Source organism: Anopheles arabiensis, chromosome X (assembly GCF_016920715.1).
Source record: "Anopheles arabiensis isolate DONGOLA chromosome X, AaraD3, whole genome shotgun sequence".
NCBI classification, from domain to species: domain Eukaryota; kingdom Metazoa; phylum Arthropoda; class Insecta; order Diptera; family Culicidae; genus Anopheles; species Anopheles arabiensis.
The window spans coordinates 7770591-7797012 of NC_053519.1; the positions used below are offsets into that span (position 1 = coordinate 7770591).

Below are 26422 nucleotides of genomic sequence, written 5' to 3' on the forward strand. Positions count from 1 at the left end.
GTGTTTCGACAAGCTTCATCTAATCATGACCTATATAGCCTTCTAACTTTCCAAGCAAAAATCTATATGACTGGTCATGTGGTCAGATACGTCAGATACTCAAATCTCACTTGCTTCAATTCGTTTCAACATTCAATCCGTTTTTTTTCAAATCACAAAGCACTTTATCCTGATGTTTTAAGGATTATTGGAGGAAAAACTGTATCCTTTTCGCGATTGAGAGGAAGGATATTTAAACTGATTTTTAGTTTACGAAATAAAGAATGCTGTATGGCGCCTGAATAAGTTTACTTCACAAGCTTTATATTGATTTAATTGTTCAAAAGCTGTCAAATGCATTGCGAATGTATTATTGGCTAGTTTTAACAGCGACCGGCGCAACATGGCATAACAAAATGAGCCAAACATTGTTCAATCGTAGCACTGAGGAATAGCACTTATTATAATTTTAGTTTTTATTCAGAAGGAACATTCTCGGAACGGATAAAAAACTTCACAAAAAACAGTGGAATGAACGCATATAAGAAAAAAAAAACTAACGAACTTTTCTATCCCGTGTCCTATGTGCACGGAGCTGCATTCGAAAGTCAGTATAAAATTGTGCCCCCGGCAAAAAGGCCTTTTCGCCAAGATGGCGTCGAACGTGCGGCTGACAGCTGGGTCGCCCCTATCCGTACAGCCCGGGCCCGGCCGGGCTAGTGTGTGTGTGCGTGGCGCTATCCGCACAGTACAGTTCGGTTGAAGCAGGCACACAAAAAGCACACGCACACAGCTAAAGGAATCCCCGTTCGCTCAACCGTCGGGCAACCGTCAAAATCTCCCCCCGCCATCCCTCCCAGCGTACCCAACGAGCACGAAGCGAGAAGTGTCACTTTCGACGAAGGGTGCCCATTTCGCAGTAATCACCTCTTCCGTGCGGGGACGGACATAATTTTTGGAGGCGATTTTCCAGAAGTTGCAGAATTCGGTCCTTTGACCGTGCGCGTTTTCGCACACGCCGTGTGAGTTTGTGAGCTGGGTTACCGTTACGGCAGACTGTGAAAGTGCGATTTTTCTAGTAAAGCACCAGCAGTAAAAAAAATAGAAGATTCTTCGGGGTGCACGGGAACACGGGATCCCCCCCCACTCCCTGTGGGCAGCCTGCCACGGTGTGCCAGTCGCAGCAGCAGCACCACCATCGGAAGCCGTCGCTTTTTTGTTCGTTGTTCGCTCGTTTTTTTTTTTTTTTTGGTTCGGAGCCGAAGCACCACCAGGGACGCTCCAGCGGGCGCACAAAGTCCAGCGCCCTCGCCACAGCCTGTGCCTGTGATAAACTTGCTCTGCCCGTCATCGTCCTCCTCCCCCCCTCCACCTGCCAGTGGTGGGCTTTGGTAGTCCCGGTAAGTCCCCCCCCCGAGCACCACGGAATTGAACGGGTTCGGGATTGTTGCGTGTTAGGTGTGGGCGAAGAGTAGGAACTGATTTCTTTCTCTCTTTTTCTCTTTCTTTCTCCCCCCGTTTCCGTGTTCCATTTTTACTTTTCTTTTTTGCAGCACAAAAAAAAACGGTGCGTCCGCGAGCGCACTCCCGTGTGTGTGCGTGTGTGGCTGTGGGCAGATTTGTGTGCGTCCGTGTAGAGGTGTGATACGTGTACGTGAGCGTGTGTGTGTTGACGGAGCAACCAGCAGAAGCAGGAAAGCGAAGCAGAAACCTGAACATTTGTGTGGGTTTTTTTTTGTTGTTGTGTCGTTGCTTCCATCATCGACGCTGATTCATCTGTGTTCCTAACCTGTTCGATCCCGTTGCGCTTCCGGACGGAACCAAGCGGCCCGTGTGTGTGTGCGGCGGGGGCGCTTTGCTAGGCGGACGGAGCGAGCGAGCGAGTGAGCGAGTGAGAGGGGAGCGCGAGTAGGACGCAGGACGAAAACCCCTTTACTTCTTCTCGGGGACAGGCGCGTACCCCACACACACACATACACGCACACGCACAGGATGCATCGACTGCCGTGTACATGTTCGCTGTTGCATCGACGCGTGCACATTTGATGCGTTGGAACTAATACGCGCGCTGGAAAGCGATAGAGTGAGACAGGAGTGTGTGTGAGTGTGAGTGAGAGAGGCAGCGCAAAACTGCGAAAGGCAGCGAAAATCGCGACCGCGAGACGAGCGAAGAGTGAAAGAGAGGGCAGGAGCGTAACACTTTCGGGTTTTGTGAATTCCTGGCTCGCTTTGGAGAACGGTAAAAAAGGGGTCGCAAAAACTACCCCCCACATACAGACAAAAGAGAGAGTGTGTAAAGGGGGCAGCATCACGTCCGCCCCAACCCCCCCACCAACCATCAAACGCGGAAAGATTTTGCTGTGTTGCCAAAGCTGTTGTGTTTGGTGATGACAGCAGGGCCAGCAGCAGCAGCAGCATCTCCGATCTACTGACAGTTGTGCGTTGTTAAAGGAAGGCGAACAAGGGCGAAGCTGCAAAGCCAGAAGAAGAAGAACAAAAGAAAAGAAAAGAAGAAAATAGCACGCCGTCGAGAACGGGAAGAGGAAGAGACACGTAAATCCCCGCATCCGTCACCCTGTGTCGCACGCACTGGTGTGCGTTTCCGTGTGTGTGTGTGCGTGCTTTGGCATTTTAGCAAACAGCTCAGCCCTTAACCCCTCCCCCCTTCGTTGTCCCACCGCACTGTTGTAGGCCGGGAACGCGCGGGAGGTGGTTCACCTCTCCTGTGTGTGCCCGAGCGGAAAGGCGGCGGCGGCACACAGGGGGCAATGTCCGAGTCGGCCTCCGACACGCTCGATAGCGGCCCGTTTCACACCGGCAAGGTGGAGGAGCACGAGCAGTACGGGCGGCGGCACCAACACCACCACCACCAGCAGCGCCGATCCCTGACGCCCGGCGGCAAAAAGGACGCACGATACGAACCGGGGACGACGCGGACGGCGATGTCACCGATGGGCGATCTGCCGGCCGGCGACGATGACGACGATCAGCAGCAGCAGCAGCAGCAGCAAAGGAAGCTGTCCGGGCCGGGCGACCGGGAGGCAGCGGGGGCCGGCGGACCACCAAACAGTGCGGCCGGCCGCACCCGGTACACGGCGTCGCAGCTGCTGGCGCTGCGCGACACCAACCTGTCCAAGGTGCGGCCGCCCTGCATGGACGACCCGAAGTCGGAGAAGCACCTGAAGATGATCTCGATGCTGGCGCGCCGCTCGGAAACGCCCTACGACGAGGACGGGCCACCGGCGGGCGGTGGTAGTGCGTCCGGCGCAGGAGGCTTCGGGCGGAACCGGGCCTCGTACGGCGGGGGCTCATCCTCAGCAGGTAGCGGGGGCGGTGGCGGAACCGGTGGCAGCAGCTCGCTTGGGGCCGGATCGGGCAATGGACCCGGCCTGGGAAGTGCCGGGCGGGGCGAGATGCGTCGCTCGGTCGGTGGCAGCGGCGGCATGGCCGATCCGAAGGAGCGGCTGCGGAAGGAGGAGGGCATCGTGCTGTCGCCGCAGCGCCGCTCGTTCAACATGGGCTGCCAGATGCCGTCCGCCCCGTCGTCGGGCGGGGCCGGCAGCAGCCTGGGACTGTCCGGGAGCCTGCTGCGCTCCGACCGGGACATGCTCGGCGGAGGAGGTGGAGGAGGCAGTGGCGGCGGTGGAGGAAGCGGTGGAGGCGGCGGCGGCGGCGGTGGACGCGAGCGACGCATCGGCAGCGGGCGGATCATGACGCGCGACAGCCTGTGGGAGTACGGCCGGATGGAGTCGGGCGACTATCGGGCGGGCAGTGGCGGCGGTGGAGCGGGCGGCAATTCGTCCTCGTCCGGGGGAAGCTTCCGCGACCGGGAACCGATGGCGATGCGCGGCGAGCCGGGCGGCAAGGACGGGAAGGATGGGCCGCGGGGGCGCAACAGCGAGGGCCGCGGGCTGCAGGAGAAGGACTACCACGACGAGGGCGGCGGCGGCCGGTACGAGCCGCGGGAGTCGCGCGATCGCCGCGACCGCTGGGGCGACAAGGGCGACAGTGGCCGGGGGCCGATGCGGGGCTACCACAAGGGCGGCTCGTCCGGCTACGGCGAAGGCCGGGGCGACGGTTCGTACTACGGTGGCGGTGGCGGGTACGGTGGTGGAAGCGGCAACAGCTACGGAAATTACGGCTCGAACAGTGGCGGCAACAGCAGCAACCATCATCACCATCACCACCACCATCATCATCACGGGGGCGGGGAAGGCGGCCGCAGCTATGGCGACCGGCGCCGGTACAACAGCGACAACGGGCGGGACAACGAGGAGCCGGAGTGGTTCAGCGAGCCGACCTCCCAGCACGACACGATTGAGCTGCGCGGGTTCGACGATCCGCTGTCCGAGCATGGCAGCGAATCGGGCGACACGCCGAACGGCGACGGCCGCGACGATACGGAGGGCTCGCCCGACCACCACCAGCAGGCGGCGGCGGCGGCGCCGGATCAGTCCGAGGCGACGGCCGGCACGAAACGGCCGAGCGAGGAGCCGACCGGCGAATGGCGGCCCGAGCTGGACGAGACGCTGCTGAAGCTGATCGAGGACGGGATGCCGAAGGCATCGACCGAGGAGGAGGTGCGGGCGGACGGCTTGCGCCTGATCCGGGAGCTGAAGCGCATGTCGATGAAGGAGCTGGGCCGGGCGACGCCCTCCCAGTCGGCGGCCGAGGAGGAAGTGCCGGCGGCGGTGCTGAAGCTGATCGAGGACTACATGCCGAAGGGCAGCAACGCTGGGCCGCCGAGCAAGGAGAAGGTGCGGACGGAGGGCATTATGCGCCTGCTCAAGGAGGTCAAGCGCATGTCGCTGAAGGAGCTGGGTGGCTTCCAGGGCCGGGAGACGCCCTCCCAGCCGCCGGCCAAGGACGAAGCGGTGCTGAAGCTGATCGAGGACGGGATGCCGAAGGCATCGACCGAGGAGGAAGGGCGAGCGGACGGTATGCGGCTGATGAAGGAGCTGTGCGGGTCCCGGGACCGGGCGACGCCCTCCCAGCCGCCGGCCGAAGAGGAAGCGCTGACGGACGGTATCCGTCTAATGGAGGAGCTGTGCGGCTTTCGGAACATGGTGCAGACGGATTACAGCGCAATGGACATGTTACTGGTAAGTTAAGGGAGAGAGAGAGAGAGAAAGAGGGAGAGATCATTTTCATTGATTCCATTCCTGTTCCCTTTTTCAGAACGATGTCGGTGGCGGTAGTCGCGAGAGCCGCTTTTCGCAGTTTTTCCGCCAAGACAACGATACCGCCGCCAAGGGGGATAGTGAGGGCGTGGCGACGGCGGCGGCAGCCGATGGGAAGGATCGGCGCAGCCGCCAGAACTCGCTGCACGAGGACATCGGCAAGATGATGAAGGGCATCGCGGCGTTCGACGACATCGTGAGTGTGGCGACCGCTACCAGCAACAAGTTCTTCGCGCCGATCTCGCCGGCCGCCACCTCCAACACGCCCCAGTCGTTCCTGGAGCTGTTTCACCGCACGGCGCTGAAGGGCCAGCTCGAGCCGCCGCAGCAGCCGGCGGTCCAGCGGCCGCTAGACGGGACGCCGCAGCCGTTCGATCGGCACGCGATGCACCTGAACACAATGATGGCGGACGAGCATCAGCAGCAGGGGAAGCAGCAGCAGCAGCAGTTGCACCACGAGCAGCAGCAACAGCTGCAGAACCGCAGCCTGCAGCAGCTGCTGGGCGTGACCAGTAGTGGTGGTGGTGGTGCCGGTCCGCCTTCCGGTACACCGCCGGGCGCTACCGAGCGCGGGCCGGTCGGGCCACTGATGCCCAATCTGGGCGCGATGCCGTCCCCGGCCAGCCTCGGCCAGGTGCACAGTGTCGAGGAGCTGGAGGCACGGTTCCGCCAGTCCGACCTGAACGGGGGAGAGGGTGGCGCACCGAGCGGTGGCAGAACGCCCGGCCCACCGAACGATCCGTTCGCCGACCAGCAACCGATGGCGATCGGTGGCGGCGGCGGCGGCGGCGCTTCCATACCGCGGCTAATCATGCCGGGCAACGATCCGGCGATCGGGGCGATCCATCCGCCAGTGGTAGCAGCGCCTCCGGCCGGTGGTGCCCCACCCACCACCCCCGACGGTGGTGCGGTGCGGCAGCAGGAGCTGCTCGCGTTCAAGAAGCTGCTCAACCAGATGAGCGAAAATCAGATGAACGGAGGCGGTGGCGGCCCACCACCGCACCAGCCCGGACCGCCGGTGCAGCAGCACCACGGCCATCCGGCACACGCCGCCCACATGGCGGCCGTTGCGGCCCAGCACCAGGGCGGACAGGGTCCACCACCGCACCAGGGCGCGGCCATGTCGGCGCTGCCGGCCATGCTGCAGATGATGCATATGGCTCCGATGCCACACCCAGGTAAGGTCCATTCTTATCAGTCTCGAGTTGAGAGTAGATCGCAAAACTTCATATCTGTTCTGAAAACATCTCCTTTTGAGCGTTTAAAATATTCCCACCATATGCCTGCAAACCTCCATAGCAAAGAGGCAAACATCCCCTAATCATTTGACACATTCCACCGAGCGAATCAAGTAGTCCATTATACGATTCGAAACCCTGTAATTCCACAGCCAAGTGTACCCCATGATCTGTCGAATTGAGGCGTGGAATTGAACGCAACGAAAATAGTTTCTAATAATTTTGAATAATTTAAACAAAACTTTAATTGCCAGAATCATAAAAACAAAACTCGAAGGTGCAATCGGGTGTATCCCGGTTCTACTCGACGTTGCGTTGATGATTGCAATGTGAAACATGGATCCGTTTTAAGTTCTCTTGCTCGGCTCGAATTGAGTCGAAATGAAAATAGAGTAAGGCCTGCATATTCAAAAATGTTTGACCTACTCCAAAGCTCCTTATTTACTTTGGCTTGCAGTCCAATTTGGTAACACGGGGCTTTGCTTTCACTATATTAGTCAGCTTTTTTTATATGGAGTTTGACAGTTGGCGGCTGAAATCATGTCGACACTCCATACAAAACCACACAACAAAACTAGCCTGCGATTTCCAGCCGAGATTGTTTCGGCCTCAAAGCAAGAATTAGATTCGAGTACTTGCTCGAAAAAATGTCAAAAAGGTCGACCTTGTTTTCATTTATCCAAAGGTGTATTAAAGCGGCCAGGTGGTGGAATCTAGAATCAAAGTGAGAATCATCGTAGACCAGGTACTCTCGTCTCATATAGTGTGACAACTAATTTTTGAATAAAAAAAAAACAGCTCCATTTGACAGAACGGATGAAATGAATTTTCATAGGAACGGATCGTTTTTCATAGCAGTACATACGTAGCAGACATTGGTATCCTTATTGAAGATAATTGCGTGGCGCGCGCAGAGGCCTTTGCAATACTTAAAAGATAAAATTTAAGATAACCTTACTTGCTATGCATTTGGATACAGACATGAACATTTAAACGTGGCTACGGTAATATTGAAGTCAAAAAAGCGGTAGAACTTATTAAAAGCTTGAAACATTGAGGTAGTTGGATCATGAGTTCCTCTATTAGTACAGGCCCGGTCTATTTTCATCAGAATATACCGGGGACGTAGTGTGTGGTCAGGAGGGTACAAATTAATCTTAAGAAGAAGCTCGGGTGCATCAATTTCGCCTTTAATTAACTTTGCTACAAAAACTGCTTGTGCTACCTCCCTACGTCTCTCTAAGGACTGCAGAACCAGAAGAAGCCGTCTAGTTTGATATGTTAGAGGCAGTTCCATGTTCCACCTTAAGGTTACTATAGCTATTCTTGTGAATTTTGTCTCAATGCCCTCAATTCGTGTGGACCAGTTGTTAGTGTGCGGAGACCATGTTACATTGAATTCGAGTAGGGACCGGACTAAGGCGACGAACAGTTGTTTTAAACAGAAAGGGTTATTAAAATCAGATGTCTGACGATGAACAAAACCAAGCTGCCGATATGCTTTGTCTTTGACGTAAGAATAGTACCGAGGTCCTTAGTTTCCATGTTACGTGAGATTACACAAGAGTCAAGATTATAGTCTCGCTTAATAGGGTCCTTTTTGCGAGTTATCGAAGATGTTGTATTGAAACAAAAATGGCTGTCAAGTCGTTCTGGCAATTTGTAGTTTTCACGCGCTTGAGGAGCTTTTAGTGGATAGAATGAAGAATTTAAGAGTGTTTTGTGTATTCGTCAAGCTACCAGAGCTGAGCCTGTTTGAGCCAAAGTGTTCACCCGTCCTGTCAAAAATGACGTTCATATTTGATTATAAAAAACAGGCTATGAGAGAGCACCTGGTCTAAATACACTATGTTGCTCAGCAGAAGCTATAAAAATCGACCTTCTGAAGCCCACCTGTATTCTATACCCACTTTGATAGCTGCTCGAAAACTGCTACCCAATGCAAACAGCTGACAGGCTGAAATTTCAGCCTACGATCTTAAAAGGGAAAGGGGCCCAATGTCTGTCAAGATTCAGAATTATTTTCGGAAGCTGGATTGACAACCCTTCGTTTCTAAATACAAAATGTAAACGCATTCGGGCCATCGAGCGTTTTTTTTGCTCGTCTTTAACATTTAGTAAGGCTGATCGATTAAGCTATCGTCTCGAGATAACGTATTTGAAGCGTATCCGCAACATACAAGAGTGCTTGAAAGCCCTCTTCACAATTGCTAGACCGCTTATTGTGTTCCCTCACTGATCTCTCTCTTCTCTTCCCTCTCCTCCCCGCCCATTCACCAGGAACTGATCAGCGGCACGCTACCGAGCTGCTGAAGCGGCCGGAAACGCAAACGCTCATGATGGCGGTGGCGCGGGGCGAAGTGTCCCAGCACAGCCTGTGGCAGCAGCTGACGAACCCGGCGACGGCCCAGTCGCACCGGGAGATCATCTCGGCCGTGCTCGGCGCGTGCAACGGTGGGTCGCGCGTCGTGTCGCCGAGCCTGCTGCTCAACCCGAACAGTATTCAACCGCCCATGCCAATGCCGATACCGCCCCCGGCTGCCCCGGCCGGGGCCGGCGCCAACCTGCTGTTTCACCCGAAGCAGCAGGTGCGCCTGTCCCCGCTGCCCAATGGGATGCCGCAGCGGATTCCGTCGCCGCGCGAGCTGCAGTACCACACGCAGTCCATCCTGCAGAACGCACTGATCCGCAAGAAGCTCGAGGAGCAGCGTGAAAACTATCGCAAGAGACAGGAACAGCAGCAGCAGCAGCAGCAACAGCAGCAACAGCAGCAGCAACAGCAGCAACAACAGCAGCAGCAGCAGCAGCAGCAGCAGCAGCAGCAGCAGCAGCAGCAGCAGCAGCAACAGCAACCATCACAGCCGCAGCCAGCATCGCAACAGCAACCCCAGCCACCGGAGCAGTCGGGACAGCCGGAAGAGCTGCAGCAGAAGCTGAAAGAGCAGCAGCAGCAGCCGGTGATGCACCAGGGCCCGCCAGCTGCACAGTCGATGCAAAACTTTCCTCATCTGCCACCGGCACAGTCCGAGCAGGATCCCGCACAGCAGCAGCAGCACCATCAATTAGCGGCGGAACCGTCCCAGGAGCCGCGCCATGCGCAACATTCCGACGCACCCGACCATCAGTCGGCACAGCCGACCGGTCAGCAGCCAGCGAATCCGGCCGAAATGGGACCGACAGCAGCAGCAGCAGCGCCCGGCGGCCCCAGCATGATCAAAGCGGGCGGTGGTGGCCCTGTCGGTGGAGGACGCATGATTAGTGGCGGTGCCGCGGCGAGTGCGGCAGTCTCACCGTCGAAGCAGAACCAGATGCAAACGCAACAGGTCGCGTCGCCGACGCCGCTCGCATTTACGCCCACGTCCGTGCTGCGCAAGATGACGGCGGCGCAGGAAAAGGAACCGGACAGTGCGATCCCGCACCACATGCAGCAGCAGCAGCAAGTACCGCCGCAACAGCAGCAACAGGGACCCATGCCCCAACCACAACTGCCATTACCGCCAGCCCATCCGCAAATGATGCTCAACGAGCAGCAGCAGCAGCAGCAGGGCCATCTGCCGCATGTCGAACCGGGCCGCATGGGGCTCAACTATTCGGCCCTGCTCGAGATGATGCAGCACCAGCAGTACATGAAGCAGCAGATGCAGCAGCAAATGCAGCAGCATCAGAAACCGTTCCCGCTGCATCCGCACGCCCCGCAGCACCCGGTGATGCATCCGATGCCGGGCGGGCCGCAACCACCGCAGCCGCCATCCCAGCAGCAGCAGCCACCGCAACCGTCCCAACCGGGGCAATTCCCAGCCGAATCTCAACCACCGCAGTCGGAGCAGCAGCAACAGCAGCAGCGTCCGTCACCATTCGGGCAGCCGGGTCCGCATCCGCCGCCCCCGATGAACATGATGCACCATCACGGGCCGGGCGTCGGCGCGAACCATCTGCCGGTGGTGCCGGCGATCATCAACCCGATGGGCTCGATGCCGTCGTCGGTCGTGGGCGCGATGCGCAACATGCAGCCTGCGATGCCGAACAACATTCCATGGAATATGAAGCAGCTGCAGCAGCAGCAGCAGCCACAGCCGAACGTACCGCAATCGCAGCCGCAACCGCAACCGGGCGGCCCGGGGCAGCTAATGCCACCCCAGCTGGCACTGCAGCAGCAACAGCAGCAGCAGCAGCAACAGAATTCGCAAAATCAACCCCAACAGCAGCAGCAACAGCAGCAGCAACCACCGCAACACATGAACATGCCAAAACCGCAAGGCCGGCCCATACTGAAGGGTAAGTAGGAGTGGGAGAAGATTTACAGGCTTTTACAAGTCATTTTGCGATGTGTGCTGCATATTTTGTCGCTTGAAAAAATTTACTTTGACTCCTAGTACGTACTTGGCCTGGTCCAATATTAATTTTAACCACCCGCACAACAAAATCGCGAAAGCGAGCAGCAACGTCCGAAGAACCGATCGAAGCTCTTAATCAATTGAAGCCTTTACGATCGTTCGAGAGAGCGCATTGTATGTGCTTATGTCTTTAAGAACAAAAAAGCGACCGTGTTGGCGCAAAAATGATAATGGCCGAGACATATTTCACACCCACGTTCTCTTTCTCTTGTTCTTCCCCTCTTCACCATCCTTTCACCACGCTTTATCATTATTGGTTCTTGTTCTCTAGCTACATTGAGCGAGAGGTTGAGAAGTTTTCGATCGCTTTGCGCAGCGGGCAGTGCTGCAAAATGTCACTGTCTATGTCATAAAAAAATCCCTGTCAGCGTCGCGTACTCAATTGTGATGATCAGAGATGATACTCAAAAAGATTGGTGTGACTAAAACATGCTTGGTGACATTTTGTGCAACCATCTTTTGGTCAGTCACGATGTCATTACTTTTTTTTTACCATAATTAGTTCTGCAAAATGTCACTGACATAGTAATGACAAATTCCGGCTGAAACAAAATCATGCCAGCGTCAGGAGCTCTACTGTGATGATCAGAGGTGAGACTCAAACAGTTGTGGCGACTTCCATATGCTTGGTGACATCTTGTGCAACCAACTATTGGTCAGTCACTTGGTCGCGACATGTTCAGTCGGTGATCATCACGATAGTCATGCAAGATATGCGGTACCACAAGAGCCCAAAATTGCTGACTTACAGACAAAAATAGGTGCGTTAAGGTCAAGAATTGATGCCTAAGAATCAAAATTAGGTGGCAACGACTTTAACATTAGACAATGAGTTTGAAAACCCTGTATGGCGGAAAATGTTTTATTTATTTTACTTCTTTTTTTCTCCTCCTTTAGGTGGCAGCGGAAATGGTGGCCAGATGCCACAACAGCTGCAACAGCAGCAGCAGCAGCAGCAACAGCAACAAATGCCGCTGATACATCCACTGCCCCAGCATGCACTGTCGCCGATGACGGGTCCGCTGAACTTTGGCGGCAACATGGATTTCCCCCAGCAGCAGCAACAGCAACAGCAGCAACAGCAGCAACAGCAGCAACAGCAGCAACAACAGCAGCAGCAGCAGCAGCAACAACCATTCAACAACAACCGTAGCGGAAATCCAATCCTCGGTGCGCATCACCCGATGGCACCGCCGTCATCACAGCAGGGCCCACAACAACAGCAGCAGCCGGGTCAGCAGCAACAACAACCGCCACATCAGCAGCCGCAGCAACCGCAGCAGCAGCAGCAACATTCGCCCAACATGATTAGCCCGCACATGCAGCAGCTGTTGCAGCAACAGCGTCAAATGCAGCAGCAGCGTGCGATACGTAATCAGCACGTGCACATGAATATGATGCCACTGCAACAGCAGCAACAGCAGCAGCAGCAGCAGCAGCCGTTCCGAATTCCAAACATGCCAATCGGTGGAAGTGGACAGCAGCAACAGCAGCAGCAGCAGCAGAACGCAACCGGCAACGGGCCATCGGCGGGCGGCGGCGTGATCAACTACAACCGGGACGGAGGGCTCTCGCCGACCAGCAACCAGCTGGCCCGCTGGTTCTCGCCCGAGCTGCTCGCCCAGGCGTCCGCCGGCAAGCTGCCGTCGCTCAACATCGGCCAGGCGATGAGCCTCGAGGAGTTCGAGCGCAACATGCAGCACTCGTCGACCACTGTACATAATTAAAACAACCTCCCTCGCCCTTCTCGAGGAGTGTTGCTTAAACGCGCTGCGTGTGGTGTGTGTGTGTAGGTGTGTGTGTCTGTGTGCGCGCGCGGGAAACGATAACGCCGCAAATTGAAATTGTGAAGAACGTGAGATTTTTTTTACCATTATTTTTAACTACATATTTATATTTATATTATTATTATTATTATTATCATTATTTTTCTTGATTGTGTAGGCAAGCTTAGTTTAAGATTCTTTCTTATTATTATTTTTTGCGACAATCCCCCTCCTTCCCTCCGGGGTCGTGTTTAACTTACGCTTGTAAAACGACGGTATTGTGTAGTCGTACCCCAGGTAGCTTACGAATAGGTGGAGGAGGTATGTTTGCGTGTGTGGTAAATAGACAGTAAAAGAAGCAGTAGCTGACAGACACAGTGGTTGATGGCGGTAGGAGGACGGTGACGGCGGGTTGGGGCAAAGCTTCCGACGCACTGCCCGGGCAAAAGAGAAAGGGACGACGCTGCAAACGATACGAGTGTCACGGCAAGTGCGATGCCGCGCGTCTACGGTGGAAGATCGATCGTGTACAGAATTTTCATCACACAAAGAGAATAGTTTTTTTTTAATGGTGGGCAGCAAGGATGAGAGCCCCACGGGGGCACTAGTATTTGACTAGACTGTGAGGGTAGAAAAGGAAAGGTATATGAGAGAACGATGAGAGTAGTAGTTTTTAGGGGAAGGATTTAGAACGTTTTTGGCATATATTTGGCACACACAGCAGTAGCGACAGGGCAAAGATGCGCGTTACTTTCATAGACACTGGGAAGCTCCCCTCCCCTCCGCCCACTCCCTTCCTCCAGAGCGAGCTCCGCACGATTCGAAATGGCTTACACAAGCTCCTCGCTCTCTGCTCGCGTTTAGTTTCGTTACTTTTTTTTTTTGGTTTTTTTTTCTTTCTGATTTCTGATTTACCTTGTAAGAACATGAATTCTTCTATTTTTCTGCACCCTTCATTTCTTCATTTTTAAAGTATTTCTAACTTGTTTTTTTTGTTGGTCCTTTTTTCTGCTGCTCGGCTGCGATTTTGGGAGCAGCCGTTTCCGAATTGATTGTGATGATGCGCGCGCTCTGCATGCCCAAAACGATGCACACCCCCCACACATACACACGGTGTACATTTCGTAAAACTATCTTGCGACGCAGTGATGGAAGGCTAGAAGGGGCGTGATGTGGTTTTATCCGCCTCGTTCTTCCTTTACCCGCACGCACGACGGGGTCGATTGGTCGCATTTCTCCGGTGGTGTTGGAATGGAGTTGGAACGCGAAAACCAACCACCGGCGCTATTACTGCTACCATTACTACTAGAATTACTACTACCGATAATACAAACCACTACTACTATTACAACAACAACTACTACTACTGCTGCTATATGAAAATGTGAATCCTTCCGGTCGGGTGTGGCGCACAAGGAGCACACCCTAAGGGGAGAGGCTTTGAGCGAGCGTGTTTCATACGTAGGTTAGGTGCTTTATGCGTTGTGCTACTGTAGGAGTGCGGGGCAAAGGAGTGGTGCTGTAAGGGCTTGATTTGAAGATGATGATGTTGACGAGCGCGCAGGATAGGCTGCCGAGCCTGCGTAGGGAAATTGATAGAGAAGAACAAAAACTGCATAAAAACCAGACAAACACACACGTTAATTAGGACACGCGGCTGATGAAAACAAAAAAAAAACACACTCACACATTTACAGAAGAACATACTGCTTCTTCTTTGGCTCAACAACCGATGTCGGTCAAGGCTTGCCTGTACCACTAGTGGGCTTTGGCTTTCAGTGACTAATTGATTCCCCCCCACTGCAAGATAGTCAGTCCTACGTATGGCGGCGCGGTCTATTTGGGGATTGAACCCATGACGGGCATGTTGTTAAGTCGTACGAGTTGACGACTGTACTACGAGACCGGCTCGAAGAACATACAGGGGACGATAAACGAATGCTCCCAAATTTGGCGCAGAGAATCGATTACACACCCACACACATACACAGAAAACGTCTCTCTAGGCTTAAGTCGGCATGTTCGAAAACGAAAAAAAAAACACTGAAATATAATTATTATAAGAAATACACAACCCCATACACACACAAAGGTATGATTGTTACTCACAAGGAAAAGTAAGCAAACAAAACAAAAAAAAACAAGAACATTAATAAATCATTGTACAACCGGTACTTATTAAGCAAATGTGTGAGTATTTGTGAGTGCGAATGAGCAACAGAAGAGAAAAAAACAATATAAAAACCCTGAGAAATCCTTACACGCGGACAACACCCCTCCCCGCACACGGCAAACACAAACCAAACGCAACTTACAGAATATACGTACAAACGCACACAGCACCGAATCATATACTACGATCCGTCAAAATAAACATGTAATTAAGCGAACATACTCTCTCTCTCTCTCTCTCTCTCTCTCTCTCTCTCTCTCTCTTTCTCTCCATGAACAATACCCACTTCACTCTCACATCCCGAACTTGTTATTGCCGTTTTAGATAAACTCCTTCTCGAACCTGTCGTGGTGTCCTAACTCCGTTTGGGGCGGTGGAATATGCAAGGGAAGGGTGGAATGATGGAATGCATTTTTCGGGTAAAGAGATCGGAAGCCAATGTGTGATTATCGGGTTTTTGGTATCACAGTATCTCTCTCTCTCTCTCTCTCTCTCTCTCACTCTATAGTTAGTTTGCTTATAGTAGAGCACGTAATCGTGACATGACCCGGTCATCCAATACTCTCCAGGATGGTCCAGGTCCCTGGCTGCAGCCTCCCATGCATGTCTGTAGACACCACCGATCTCTGACAGGTCTCGTTCCATCAGATCCAGTCATTGATGTCGCTGTGCTCGGTTCGCCGTACAGCTCAGCAAGCTCGTGGTTCATCCTTCTCCTCCAATCACCGCGCTTGAACACACCGGAGGATGCGTCACTCAAACACGCCCAGAGCGTTTGGATCCTCCTCTCGAATAGTCCAAGACCCATGTCCATAGAGAACTACTGGGCGAATCAATGTGCGATATATCTCACATTTCGTGCAGTTTCGAAGGCTTCCTGAACCTCAGCAGTCGGTATGTACGACGCCCCTGCACAATGCATCACCGGATTGCGATGTTGATGTCACTGTCCGAAGTAACGATCATCCCGTGATAGCAGAAATTCTTTACTACCTCGAGCTACACTGCATCCCAGATGGCCTGAGTCTCCTGCAAGCAGGCCCTTCGTCTTCGTCGCATTGATTCTGATGTACGCCTCACACATCTTCGCTGTCGACTTGCCGATGATGGCGATGTCTTGCGCGTAGCCAAGAAATTACCGAAGAGTAGTTGGTAAGCCACTGAAAGCCAAGCCCACAAGTGGTACAGGCCTTGACCGACTACGGTTGTTGAGCCAAATAATAATAATAATAATAAGAAAAAGAAGTCGGTAAGAAGGCCTTTTCCAACTGCTTCCAATTTCTGGTGGAACAGAATTACATTATTCTCACCTCAAACGGGGTTTTAATTACAACCCCAATTGAACTGTGTTATTGTATTCTATGTTAATAAATGTTGATTGGTAAGTAAGATCTAAAGCTTCTATAATTCTTCATTCGAACGGATTATTCCTTTCTTAGCTGCTGCTTTCGTTCGGAACTTCCCGCATCGGTAACGCATTTAGTTTCCTACTTTGCAGCCAGCCTCACCCAGCACTTAAAAAAAAAGAAGAAACCGTACGCGGCTATGTTTGTTTGTTGCTTTTTGTCTCTTTATTGTAATGAACAAGAAGGTTTTAACAATGTTGTTGCTCCCATTAAATAAGGTAATAGGTGCCATCATCAGCAATAGTGAAGGGAGAGAGGGTAACAGCGAAATTGATCCTAACGGCGTGTGCGGGGGTGCGTTGGCGTGTCGCGCCTTGCTCGCCCGCAGGCCTGCGCCCACGGTTTGTGTGTGTGTGGGCCTAAATGTAGATCGGATTCTCCTGCCCCGTCAGCAGCCGGAACATGGACGTCGGCATGGTTTTCATCAGTATCTGCGGGCGGATAAATCGGGTGAAGAAACTTGGGTGAGGTAAGTGCAGAAAACAGGTGAGTTACGCGGGGATGCAGCAGCGGGGCTTACCTCTCCGATCGATGTGGCGAGCAGGTTTACAATCTTTTCGTGCGGTACCGCGACGACGCTTTGGTTGTTGATCTCGATGATGCGGTGGCCCACGCGAACACCGCCCCGCTCCGCAATTCCTCCACGCAGCAGGCTGCAAATCTGTAAATGCACAGAGAAATGTAGACATAGAGACTTGCAGATATAGCCACTATGGGTTAGGACCCGATTCAGGATCTTTGCAATGGCTCAATCAACCTAAATCTTTTAATTCAATAAAGAGTCTAAAATGTTCTTTCCAAAGAATCAGGAATCTTCAAGAATCTCTATGTGCCGGTTCTTCATTGAATTGCAGGATTCTTTACCTAATTCTGTGCAGTGAGTGAATGAGTTTCAAGATTCACAATTCTTCAAAAGTTCATGAATCTCTAGATACATACAGCTCTTGCAAGCTTGTGTAATCTCAAGATGCATCACTCTTCCCAGGATTAACGTTAGACATTTGATTCTTGAATCTATTGATTCTTCACTGATGATTCATTGCGAAACACTTTTCTCTCAACAATTCTTCCAACCCACCCATCCGATACCTACCACACCGTTCTGTACGCTGAAGCCGAGCTGGTACTTGGTGTTCGGGCGCTTGATCTTCACCTCCACGACCGGCGCGCACGGCACGACCGTGAACTTCACCACCGTCTGGTTCTTGGTGTTCTTGATGTACCCCTGGCAGGTGGAGAGCGGCAGCCCGACCAGGCTCAGCCCGTTGATCGCGATGATCTGGTCGCCGATGTTCAGCTGGCCGCAGCGGGCGGCCGCCCCCGCCGACGCCAGGTTCGCGATCACGACCGTCGGCAGCATCGAGCCCCAGCCGGACTCGACGATGACCACGCCGAGTATTTCGCCCTTCGCCTTCGGCACCACCACCTCCTTCTGCAGCTCCTTCTTGGCGAATATCTCCAGCTCGTCGCCGAAGATCTCCTGGCTGTTCAGCACCTCCTGGTAGTCGAGCTCCTTCATGAAGCTGTGGTCCTCGATCCCGTTCGCCTTCAGGAACTCCATGTACGCGACCTGGAACGCCTGCCCGATGCTCTGCGCAATGAACTGGGCCTCCTCGCTCTCGAACACGTGACAGATCATCTTCGGTGTCCGGTTGGCCGGCCGCTTCTTCGGGCTGTCGGCGGGCGCCGCCGCTTCCGGGCCGCCCGGTACCGTACCGCCGCTGTCGTCCGTCGCCGGGTCCGTCGGGCCCGTGCCGCTCGCGACGAAGCGGCGCCGGGCCATCAGCACCACCAGCTGGCCGATGTCGGCAATGTAGGAGATCGTCCGGAGCGCGTGGTCCATCATGATCTCCTTCAGATCCGTGTTCAGCACCATGATTTTCTCTGTCGAAATAAACAAATCCACCTCCGTGCTCGGTTGCGACTCTCCCGCCGGTGCCTGGGGCCGTTACGGGTTTGCAGTTGGTTCCGGGAGTTGTTGGTGGTGTTTTGGGGGTGGTTTGGGGTGGAGGGATGGGGTAACAATCTCAGTTCAAATGGGTTCGTTTTTGCAGCGCACAAATAAATCTTACCAAAGCCTAGCCGGGTTTTAGGTATTTGTTTAATTTTGGTTTGTTTTGTGGTTTTTGGATTAGATGGCACGCACGCGTTTTTTTTTGTTTTTGATTAAAAAGAGCGCCCAGAACAAAATGCGGAATGTGGAAAGATAATAACATAGACGGTAGACGGCGGTTAGTACAGGGCTAGTCGGTGAACCAGATGTTAGGAACAGGCGCACTGGGACGCACTGGGAAGCGGAGGAGGACCAGTAAAGGCGGGGGCACGGGGAGGAAAAACAAGCAAAAGGAAGCAAAGGATATGACACAAACACACACACACACACATGCACATGCACATGCAGCACACAGCGGGTAAAGTTAATGGGGGAGAGAGGGTACACAGACTATGTAATAGGAGTGAGAGATATTGGGTAGGAGGGGAAAGGAGGAGCAGGGCATGAAACAAAAAAAAAGAAGAGAAAGCAGCGCGCTCACTTTGATCCGGGAGACGGCTTCCTCCGCCTGCATCATGCGGGTCGATTTCGTCGGTTGGCCTTCGCACACCAGCTGGGTTGAGCCGAGGTACCGCGCCCGGAACAGGACGCCCTCGATGAGCACTGCCGGATCGAGCAGACCTGAGAGATTAACACAAAGATTAAAGCGATTTGAAGTTGGCAGTTGATAGTTTTTGAAATTTGAAATAGTTTTTCTTTGTTTTTGTTACAGTAATTGTTTGTTGCCCCTCGGGGGCAATGGAAGAAGGACAAAGTACACTTACGGTAAGGGGGTTTGACAACACGCGGTGGGAAAGCATGTGAAAGGTGAATCGATAATGATTTTAATTGATGGTAAAACTTTTGGGACAGCACCAGTTTTGTTTAATAATAACAATATGTTGAGTGTGCAATTAAACGTACGACGACAATGATGAAGCTACGTCATCCAGGCGTTCACTTACCTTCTCGTGTTTTATGCCTTCCTTTGCTTTCAATTTCCTGCAAAAGAACAAGTCGAAGGAAAAAGTGGGTAAGCATGATTCGTAGAAGTTTCACATGCTATGGGAGTTTTTGAAGCTTAATGTGAAGTTGTGCGTTTGTTTTGTAATGTAATAGTTTTTAGAAATGCTTCTGGAGAGCACCATTTAAGCGTTGATGCACCTTGATGCGGCGTTGAATTAACAACCGTAATTCTTCTGTCCTGACTAACCTTACTGAGTTGAGTTATTTATATCGATAATACAATAATAATAATAATAATAATAATAAACATAATAAAATATTAATATCTCTGAGCGCTTTTATCCTATTTATCATTGTTTTACTTTTTCATCGCTGTTAAGATTTCTTATTGACAAGCAATACGGTCTTTTTGGAACGTTCTTCCTGCATAATACTAATATATACAAAAAATCCGGCTCGCGAAGAGATTTGCCTGATTTTAAAATTCCTAGCTTCGTATACAAATTCGTATACCGATTCATATAAAAAGTTAATGAACATCTTTTAATATGACATTGTATACCGTCGAACTCCTCCAAATTTGATTCCCGTAACATGGATTGACTGACATTGTAAAACTAATATTCCTTTTACATGACAATGCTTATCTCCATTCGAAAATAGGAACCTATATTAAAAAAAAGCCTGATTGTTGGTTGAACAAGTACGACTGAAGGAATCAATTGTAAATTTGTCTAACTTTGCATTATTTGTCCGTAAAGCATCATAATTGTTAAGGAATGTACGTTTGTCTCGATAGTTTGTCATTCGTGCCCCAGAGCATCCCCAAAATTGTTTGCAGCATGGCAGAAGAGGTTCATCAAGCAGCGATATTGCTCTTGCTTTGTTGTGTTGCATGTTTAAACACAGTTTAATCTGAAGAATTTTTACAATTAATTTTAATAACAGTTATTTACTAATAGAAATTTGAGCCTTATTACTTGGAAGATAATATAATCACAGAAAATCTACCATATAACCCTGCATTGCCTTGCTTAACCCAGTACTCTCAGTGCCGTTTTTAGGATTACGGACCACTTGGCTATGAAACTACATTTGCCGCGACCCACGTATATTGAGCATATTTTTTGTAAAAGCTTAAATCGAAGCTTTCTTATTAAAAATATGTTTAAATTGTATTCCAGACATGGCTGTTGTAAATTTAATTTCGATTATGGAAAGAAAAATTGCACGATATGTTTTGTAATAAACTTTTCTTTTCAATTCTTTCACGGATCACTTCTGTTAATTGAACGGACCACAGGTTAGAGATTACTGGCCCAATTGTTGGATCATTGACCAATTCTTTTGTTTCTAAAATTGTATAATGCAAAAAAAAAAAACATTACATGACTCGAAACCCTGTGTGTGATCTACTTCAAAGGCAAACCTTGCAGCAAGCACAGATGTACTAATTTTAGCGATTTTTCAGACCATCCAGTCTGTTCTGCTGTCCCGTATATGTGTGTGCAGTAGGAAGTAATTACAAAACGGCGTTAAAACGTGCTATAAAAAATATCTTGTTATACGGAAAATGCAATCCTTCAACTGTTAATTTCTAAAATGACTTGTAAAGTTAAAGTCCACGGACACTTCCCTCAGGAATTAAACTACTACCGTGAGTGTTGTTCTCTAAAAATAAAGCATACAACTAAAGGGAGCGGTTAGTCCACAGCTCATGCCTTACCGGTAAATTTTCTAGGGTAATATCGCTAGGAACGTAGATTTCACTGTCGGCCCGGATGGCGGTCTGGTACCGTTTCAGCTTCGCTAACATGGCCGAATTGGGCGATTTCGGTTTCCCCACGCCGCCAACGTCCGCGGCGTTCTGGAATTTGAAAGCGAAAGGGAGGGCGTTCAGTCACACGCATCAACACCTGTGGCAAGAAGCTCTAACATCACGTACATTATGCTCGTAGTAGCTCGGCTCACCGCCGCCGGACTGCTGCTGCTGCTGGTGGCCCAGCAAACGATCCGTCTCCAGATCGGTGTCCGTTTCCTCCTCCAGATCGGGTGGCGGCGGCGGGTTGCCGTGCCGCTGGTCCGTCAGGTGCGCGGCAGACGGGTGTTCCTGCTCGGGCGATCCATCCCGCGTTCTGACCACGGATACGTTGGCAGATTTGCGGGGTTAGTGCGCGATTGGTACTGATGGAAGCCGAAACCCTTACCTGAGCACCCACACGGGCGAAACGTCTCCGTACGAGTGGGCGAACGGTTCCCCCCGGCAGCCTTGGTCTGCACTGTCCCGCCGTTCGTCCCCCGTAGGCAGTGCTTTCGTATTCTGCAGCGTCGACTTGATGTCGTTCAGTGCGTCCCGTATGTCGTTCGCCAGACAGTCGCTAATGCCGGCACCGTTCGGTCCGTCCGGCGCCGCATGATGATGGTAGTGCTGCTGCTGCTGCTGCTGTTGGTCCTGCTGCTGCTGGCGCATACTCTGCATCCCTAGCGAGCCGTTCGCCATCAGATCGCCGCCTTGATCGCAACTGTTGGCGACGGTGTTGCCCTCCGAGTCGGATGCGTGCCCGCTCGACAGCCCATCCTCCAGGATCGGCATACTATTGCACATGTCCTCGTACTCGACGCACGGTTCGTTTAGAATTTCCTTCGCCTCGCCCGTGCCGTTTCCGCCGCCCGGTTTTTGCACCCTTCCTGTTGGTTAAATAAAGCAAAAAATCAATCCAAACAGAACCATCAGATTGAGTGGGCGAGAAAAATGGATCGCTCCTTAGCACTCTTTTGTTCGCACCGTAGCTAACGGGTCGGAAGGTGGTACCGAATTCGGCCGTGCCACACCCGGACCGGTAGTCCATCTCGGGCGACAGGGCAAAGCTGTGCGGTTTGCGGCCCGTGCCGCCCGCCGGAATGGTAAAATCGTCCTCCGGCGAGCCCACCTGTGGGCGGTCGTAATATTTGGTATCGGTTTGAAATGCGCTCATCTCGCTGCCTACACCAAAGAGAGAGATAGAGAGAGAGAGAGAGAGAGAGTAAGAGAGTAGTCTAGCAACGTACGTAGTAGTGGTGGAAGCTCGGAATCGGACTTACTCGATTCCGATTTCGTGTTCGGAATCAATTCCAGGGCCGTTTCTGATGCTGGAATCGATACCGATTCCGGAGTTTGATCCGGAGCCCATTCCGAAGTATATTCTAGAGCCGGAATCGGAATCGGCTTCGGAATCGGGATCAGGTCCAGAATCGGAATCGGATCTGGAATCGGAATTAGGCCCAGAATCTGATTCGGCTGTGAAATCGAAATCGGCTTCGCAATCGGAATCGGCTCCGGAATCGGAATCGACCTGGGAATCGCAATTTGATCCGGTAACGGAATCAAAGTTGACTCCTGAATTGGAATTAGCTTTGAAATGAGAATCATTTTTTGAATTGAATTAAGAAGTTTCAGAAGCGAAATCAATCCGGGAATCTCCATGAGAATGAATCGTTTACATATAAATTTGGATTCTTTGCGGCTATCAATACGTATCATCATTGGACCCAAGCGCCTATTCTTATGAGGATGCCAAAACCGTCTCCGATTTCCAAGCCGATTCTGATTTTGACCGGATTCCGGAGCTGATTCCGAATCCGATTCTGGAGCCAATTCCGGAACCAATTCCGGAACCTGATTATGGATCTACTATCCGGAATCTATTCCAGAAAACTTCGGAGCTAGCCGGAATCGATTCCGACGCTAAACTTCATGTTTCCCATCACTAGTACGTAGCTCCATCCCCGCCCTGCCTTACCGGCCACCATGCTGCCCTTGATGTTGTAGAAGCTCATCTCGCTCGGGCCCTTGCCGAGCTCGATCTGCCGTGGCCGACCGTCGTCGAGTTGATCGTACGGCGCCGCGCTCGGCTCCACGCGCTTGGGAAACCCGGGCCGGGGAAAGCTGGCCCCGCCCGGCCGGATCGTGCCACCGTCCGCATAGCTGCTAGAGTAGATCGTGCCGAAGCGTCGCGGCGATCCCTCGTACTCGGCAATCGTTAGCCCGCCTGCAAGGTGAAGATGACAAACAAGTGGCGTTGACATGCCTTTCCGCAGCTTAGCGCCCCGTCCCCGTGCAACTCACCTATAATGGTCTGTATTTTCGTACAGCTGTCCGTGTGCGTTTCTTTGTTGGGTGTAGTGCTACCACCACCACCACCACCCATTAGCATCGACAGGTCCGACCCGTTCACGGTCCCGCCTGTCCCCGTTGGCCAGTTCGGCTCGATGTCATCAAACACCACTATCTCGCCGTCCGACAGGATCGATTGCGTGCCGTACACGTGCTGCTGCTGCTGCTGCTGCTGATGGTGCTGGGCGCCACCGGCCGATGGACCGTGATGGCAGTGCGGCATCAGCACCGGGCTGGAAGCGGTGGTCGAATCGCTGCTACCATTGTGCCCTCCGCTGCCGACCGGGCTGCGGCCGACCTGGATCTGGTGCCGCTGCTGGAACCGCATCTTTGGCTCGTGCTCGGTCGGGGCCGGTTCGGGCGAGTGCAGCACCGTGCTGGCCGGGGTCGTGTTCTGGTGCGCCCCCCGGCCGTCCGCCCCGTCCCAGAAGTGTAGCTCCGCCGCCGGCTCCCGCTCGCCGTACGGATCGTGCGGGTGGTACTGGTTGATGGTGGGGTGGGCGGCCGACGGCGCTTTCACCTCGCCGAGCGGCTGCTTGCTGCCATCGTTGCTGGTGCAGTACATCGTTCCGCCGCACGGGGCTGTTTGATAGACGCGGTCGTTCGGTTGAGCGGTGCTGGGCAGACGGAAGCAGTCCGGGTCCGGGGTTGATAGGTTTCGTGCGGCGGTTCCCCTTTGGAGGTTTCCTGTCTATTGCACCACCATGCACACTACTGCATTTCGGCTGCAGTGGCGTTTTCTTTTTCCTTGCACCTTTCCGCTCGCTTCCCCGGGCCGACAACCCTATTGCACCACACTAACGGCCCGGAGTGAACAGCACGACCAAGCACAACCGTTCGCACAACGCTTCGCATCCGGTTCCATACTCTCCCGGGCACCAGAACGGGACGGGGACACGAACGCGCGGGACTGGATGCTTTCTTTCCCTTTCCCTTTTTTAAGACTATCAGCAGCACCACAGACAGAGGAAATATAACACACACAGCAAAAAAAAAACAACAAATCTCCGCTACTGTAACATTACGTCGGCAGATTCGGAAAGTACAATTAGGTCGCGCGTCGCCGTCGGAATGGAAAAATCGATTCGTACGAAAAATTTCCACTAGCTTTCTGTTCCCGTCACTCTCGCCGCGCGCTCGCTTACGTTTCGAGTTATAGACGGCGGGCGCACCTCACCGCACCGCACGGCCCCATAAGTCACGAGATTTCCACAGCAGTGAGGAGAGCAACAAAACACACACACACACAGACACACACACAGGTAGGGGCTTTTCCAGCCGAACTTTTTTCCACCGTCGAAGAAGGCTGAGGGGGAGGATGGTGAGAGGTGTTTTTTTGGGAGGTATGTTGCACGCGTGTATGTGGCCGAGCAGTACATAGGATTCCACCCAGCATCGGCAGCCCCCACAAGTACCCGTGTAAACATCAGCGTCAGCTGTCACGCACAGGGTGATCCGTGGTTTGCTGCTGTCAAAAAATTGCCTGGAGCAAGAAAATACTAGCACGTTTGTTTGTTTTCAAGCAAATATCATTTCAAACCGATCAATCGAAACGGTCGTTTTGTTGTCTGTTTCCTGGTGTTTTTTGCTTCCTGTGCTTCCGGGTTGTTTTAATTCGTGGATGGACATTTGCAAATGTGGTAAACTGTTCAGAAAAGAGATAAAAGCGTTTTCAAAGCCGTCTGTTTCTTCTTTTACTTTTTTTTGTAAGTAATACGGAAAAAACCATCCATCCGGAATAAATAAATAAAAAAGCTTCCCCATATTCTCGCTTGGACGGAGAGGATGCTTGAAGGAAACTGTACAGCTATGCAGGCTATAGTGACTGAGAAACTTTCTCGGCGCTTTTTTCTCAGACCCTCATGAGTGACTCTGAACCCGCGGGGTCATGGGGGATGAGAACCTTTTTCAGCGCTTATATTCTCAGGCACTCATGAGTGCTTTTGAGAATACTAGGTCCTTACCGTTTGACTAATCGGCACAGAATCGACTTTAAGAATATTAGAGAAATTAGAAAATACAACGGTCAGCCGGTAGCTGTTAGCGGCATTAGTAATTACGTTGGAAAGTGTTGTTTATATGTTGTTTTTATTGGAAAGGGATATAACCCAAGTGCCACAAATCCACTAAACGACCACTAAACGGCTTCTAAACGACTCAAGCTCTCTACCTAAACGGAATATAGAAAGACTTCGTTTAGCAGACGGCAAACGACTCATGCATTCTAAAAATAGCAAAAAAGCTGGTGGCGCCCATCTGTTTGTGGGATACCCAACCAGTTGAGCTTCCTCGCTTGGAGGAGAGCTTTCTCATTTCCTCTGTACTGTTGTATGGTTTCGCATTGAAGTTATGCATCGCTAGAACTAGAACGGCGATACGATTGTTTAAATACTAAACTCCAATGGAAACCACCAGCACTAAAGCAAGTGAGATTTGAGTAATGGTCGTTGGTGTTGATACCCACGTATCTGACCACACGACCATTCATATAGATTTTTGCTCGGAAAGTTAGAAGGCTATATAGGTCATGATAAGATGAAACTTGTCGAAACACATTGCAAGAAAAGGATAGCAATATAATAATCAGTTTTAATACGCCATCTATTGATCAAACCAATGAAGCTGTGGAGCTTTCATTTTTTTCTATGGAAATTCAATTTTCCAGTCGTTTAAGCTTAATCTGTGGCGCTTGGGAAACTAGTTGGATCAAATACATTCTTTCTATTTCAATCTTCAAATAAAGCTTGAGTGACTATTTTGCCGCGGGGCCATGGCGTTTCTCAACACTCATTTTATCAGGTACTCATGAGTGCTTTTGAGAAACCAACGTTCTCAACGTTTGTAGGATCAGCAAGCTGTGGTGCCATGGGGTTTCTCAACGCTTATTTTTTCAGGCACTCATGAGTGCTTTTGAGAAACCTACGTTCTCAACGTTTGTAGGATCAGCAGGCCGCGGGGCCATGGGATTTCTCAACACTCATTTTCTCAGGCACTCATGAGTGCATTTGAGAGACCTACGTTCTCAACGTTTGTGGAAACCGAGCTAACTCGGTTTGAGAATCTTTTGAGAGTCATTGAGTTATTTTCTATTTAATGTTTCTAATAAAGCTTGAGTGGCAATATCAGCTTCTCGGA

General features: G+C 51.9%; 2 protein-coding genes across 4 annotated transcripts; one reads left to right on the forward strand and one right to left on the reverse strand.

The window, feature by feature from the left end:
• The first annotated feature begins 771 nt into the window (after positions 1-771).
• LOC120905678 (chromatin modification-related protein eaf-1-like) lies at positions 772-14239 on the forward strand. The gene is made up of 5 exons (XM_040316679.1): positions 772-1379; positions 1533-5081; positions 5158-6337; positions 8678-10672; positions 11689-14239. The coding sequence occupies exons 2-5, from the start codon at positions 2748-2750 to the stop codon at positions 12516-12518; spliced, it is 6339 nt and encodes a 2112-aa protein (XP_040172613.1). The 5' UTR covers positions 772-1379; positions 1533-2747; the 3' UTR covers positions 12519-14239.
• A 2035-nt stretch (positions 14240-16274) lies between these two features.
• Positions 16275-24715, reverse strand: LOC120905679 (amyloid-beta A4 precursor protein-binding family A member 2). 3 transcript variants are annotated; one of them, XM_040316682.1, is made up of 12 exons: positions 23240-24715; positions 22914-23162; positions 21920-22117; positions 21342-21822; positions 21080-21269; positions 20861-21001; positions 19134-19170; positions 18671-18792; positions 18209-18214; positions 17230-18075; positions 16657-16797; positions 16275-16567 (listed from the first exon to the last, which is right to left on the reverse strand). In XM_040316682.1, exons 1-12 carry the CDS (start codon positions 23850-23852, stop codon positions 16496-16498), a joined length of 3096 nt encoding a protein of 1031 aa, XP_040172616.1. In that variant the 5' UTR covers positions 23853-24715; the 3' UTR covers positions 16275-16495. The 3 variants fall into 3 exon arrangements, with proteins under 3 accessions (XP_040172616.1, XP_040172614.1, XP_040172615.1); XM_040316680.1 differs by having other exon boundaries at positions 18671-18810; XM_040316681.1 differs by lacking the exon at positions 18209-18214 and having other exon boundaries at positions 18671-18810.
• Between the last annotated feature and the right edge of the window lie 1707 nt (positions 24716-26422).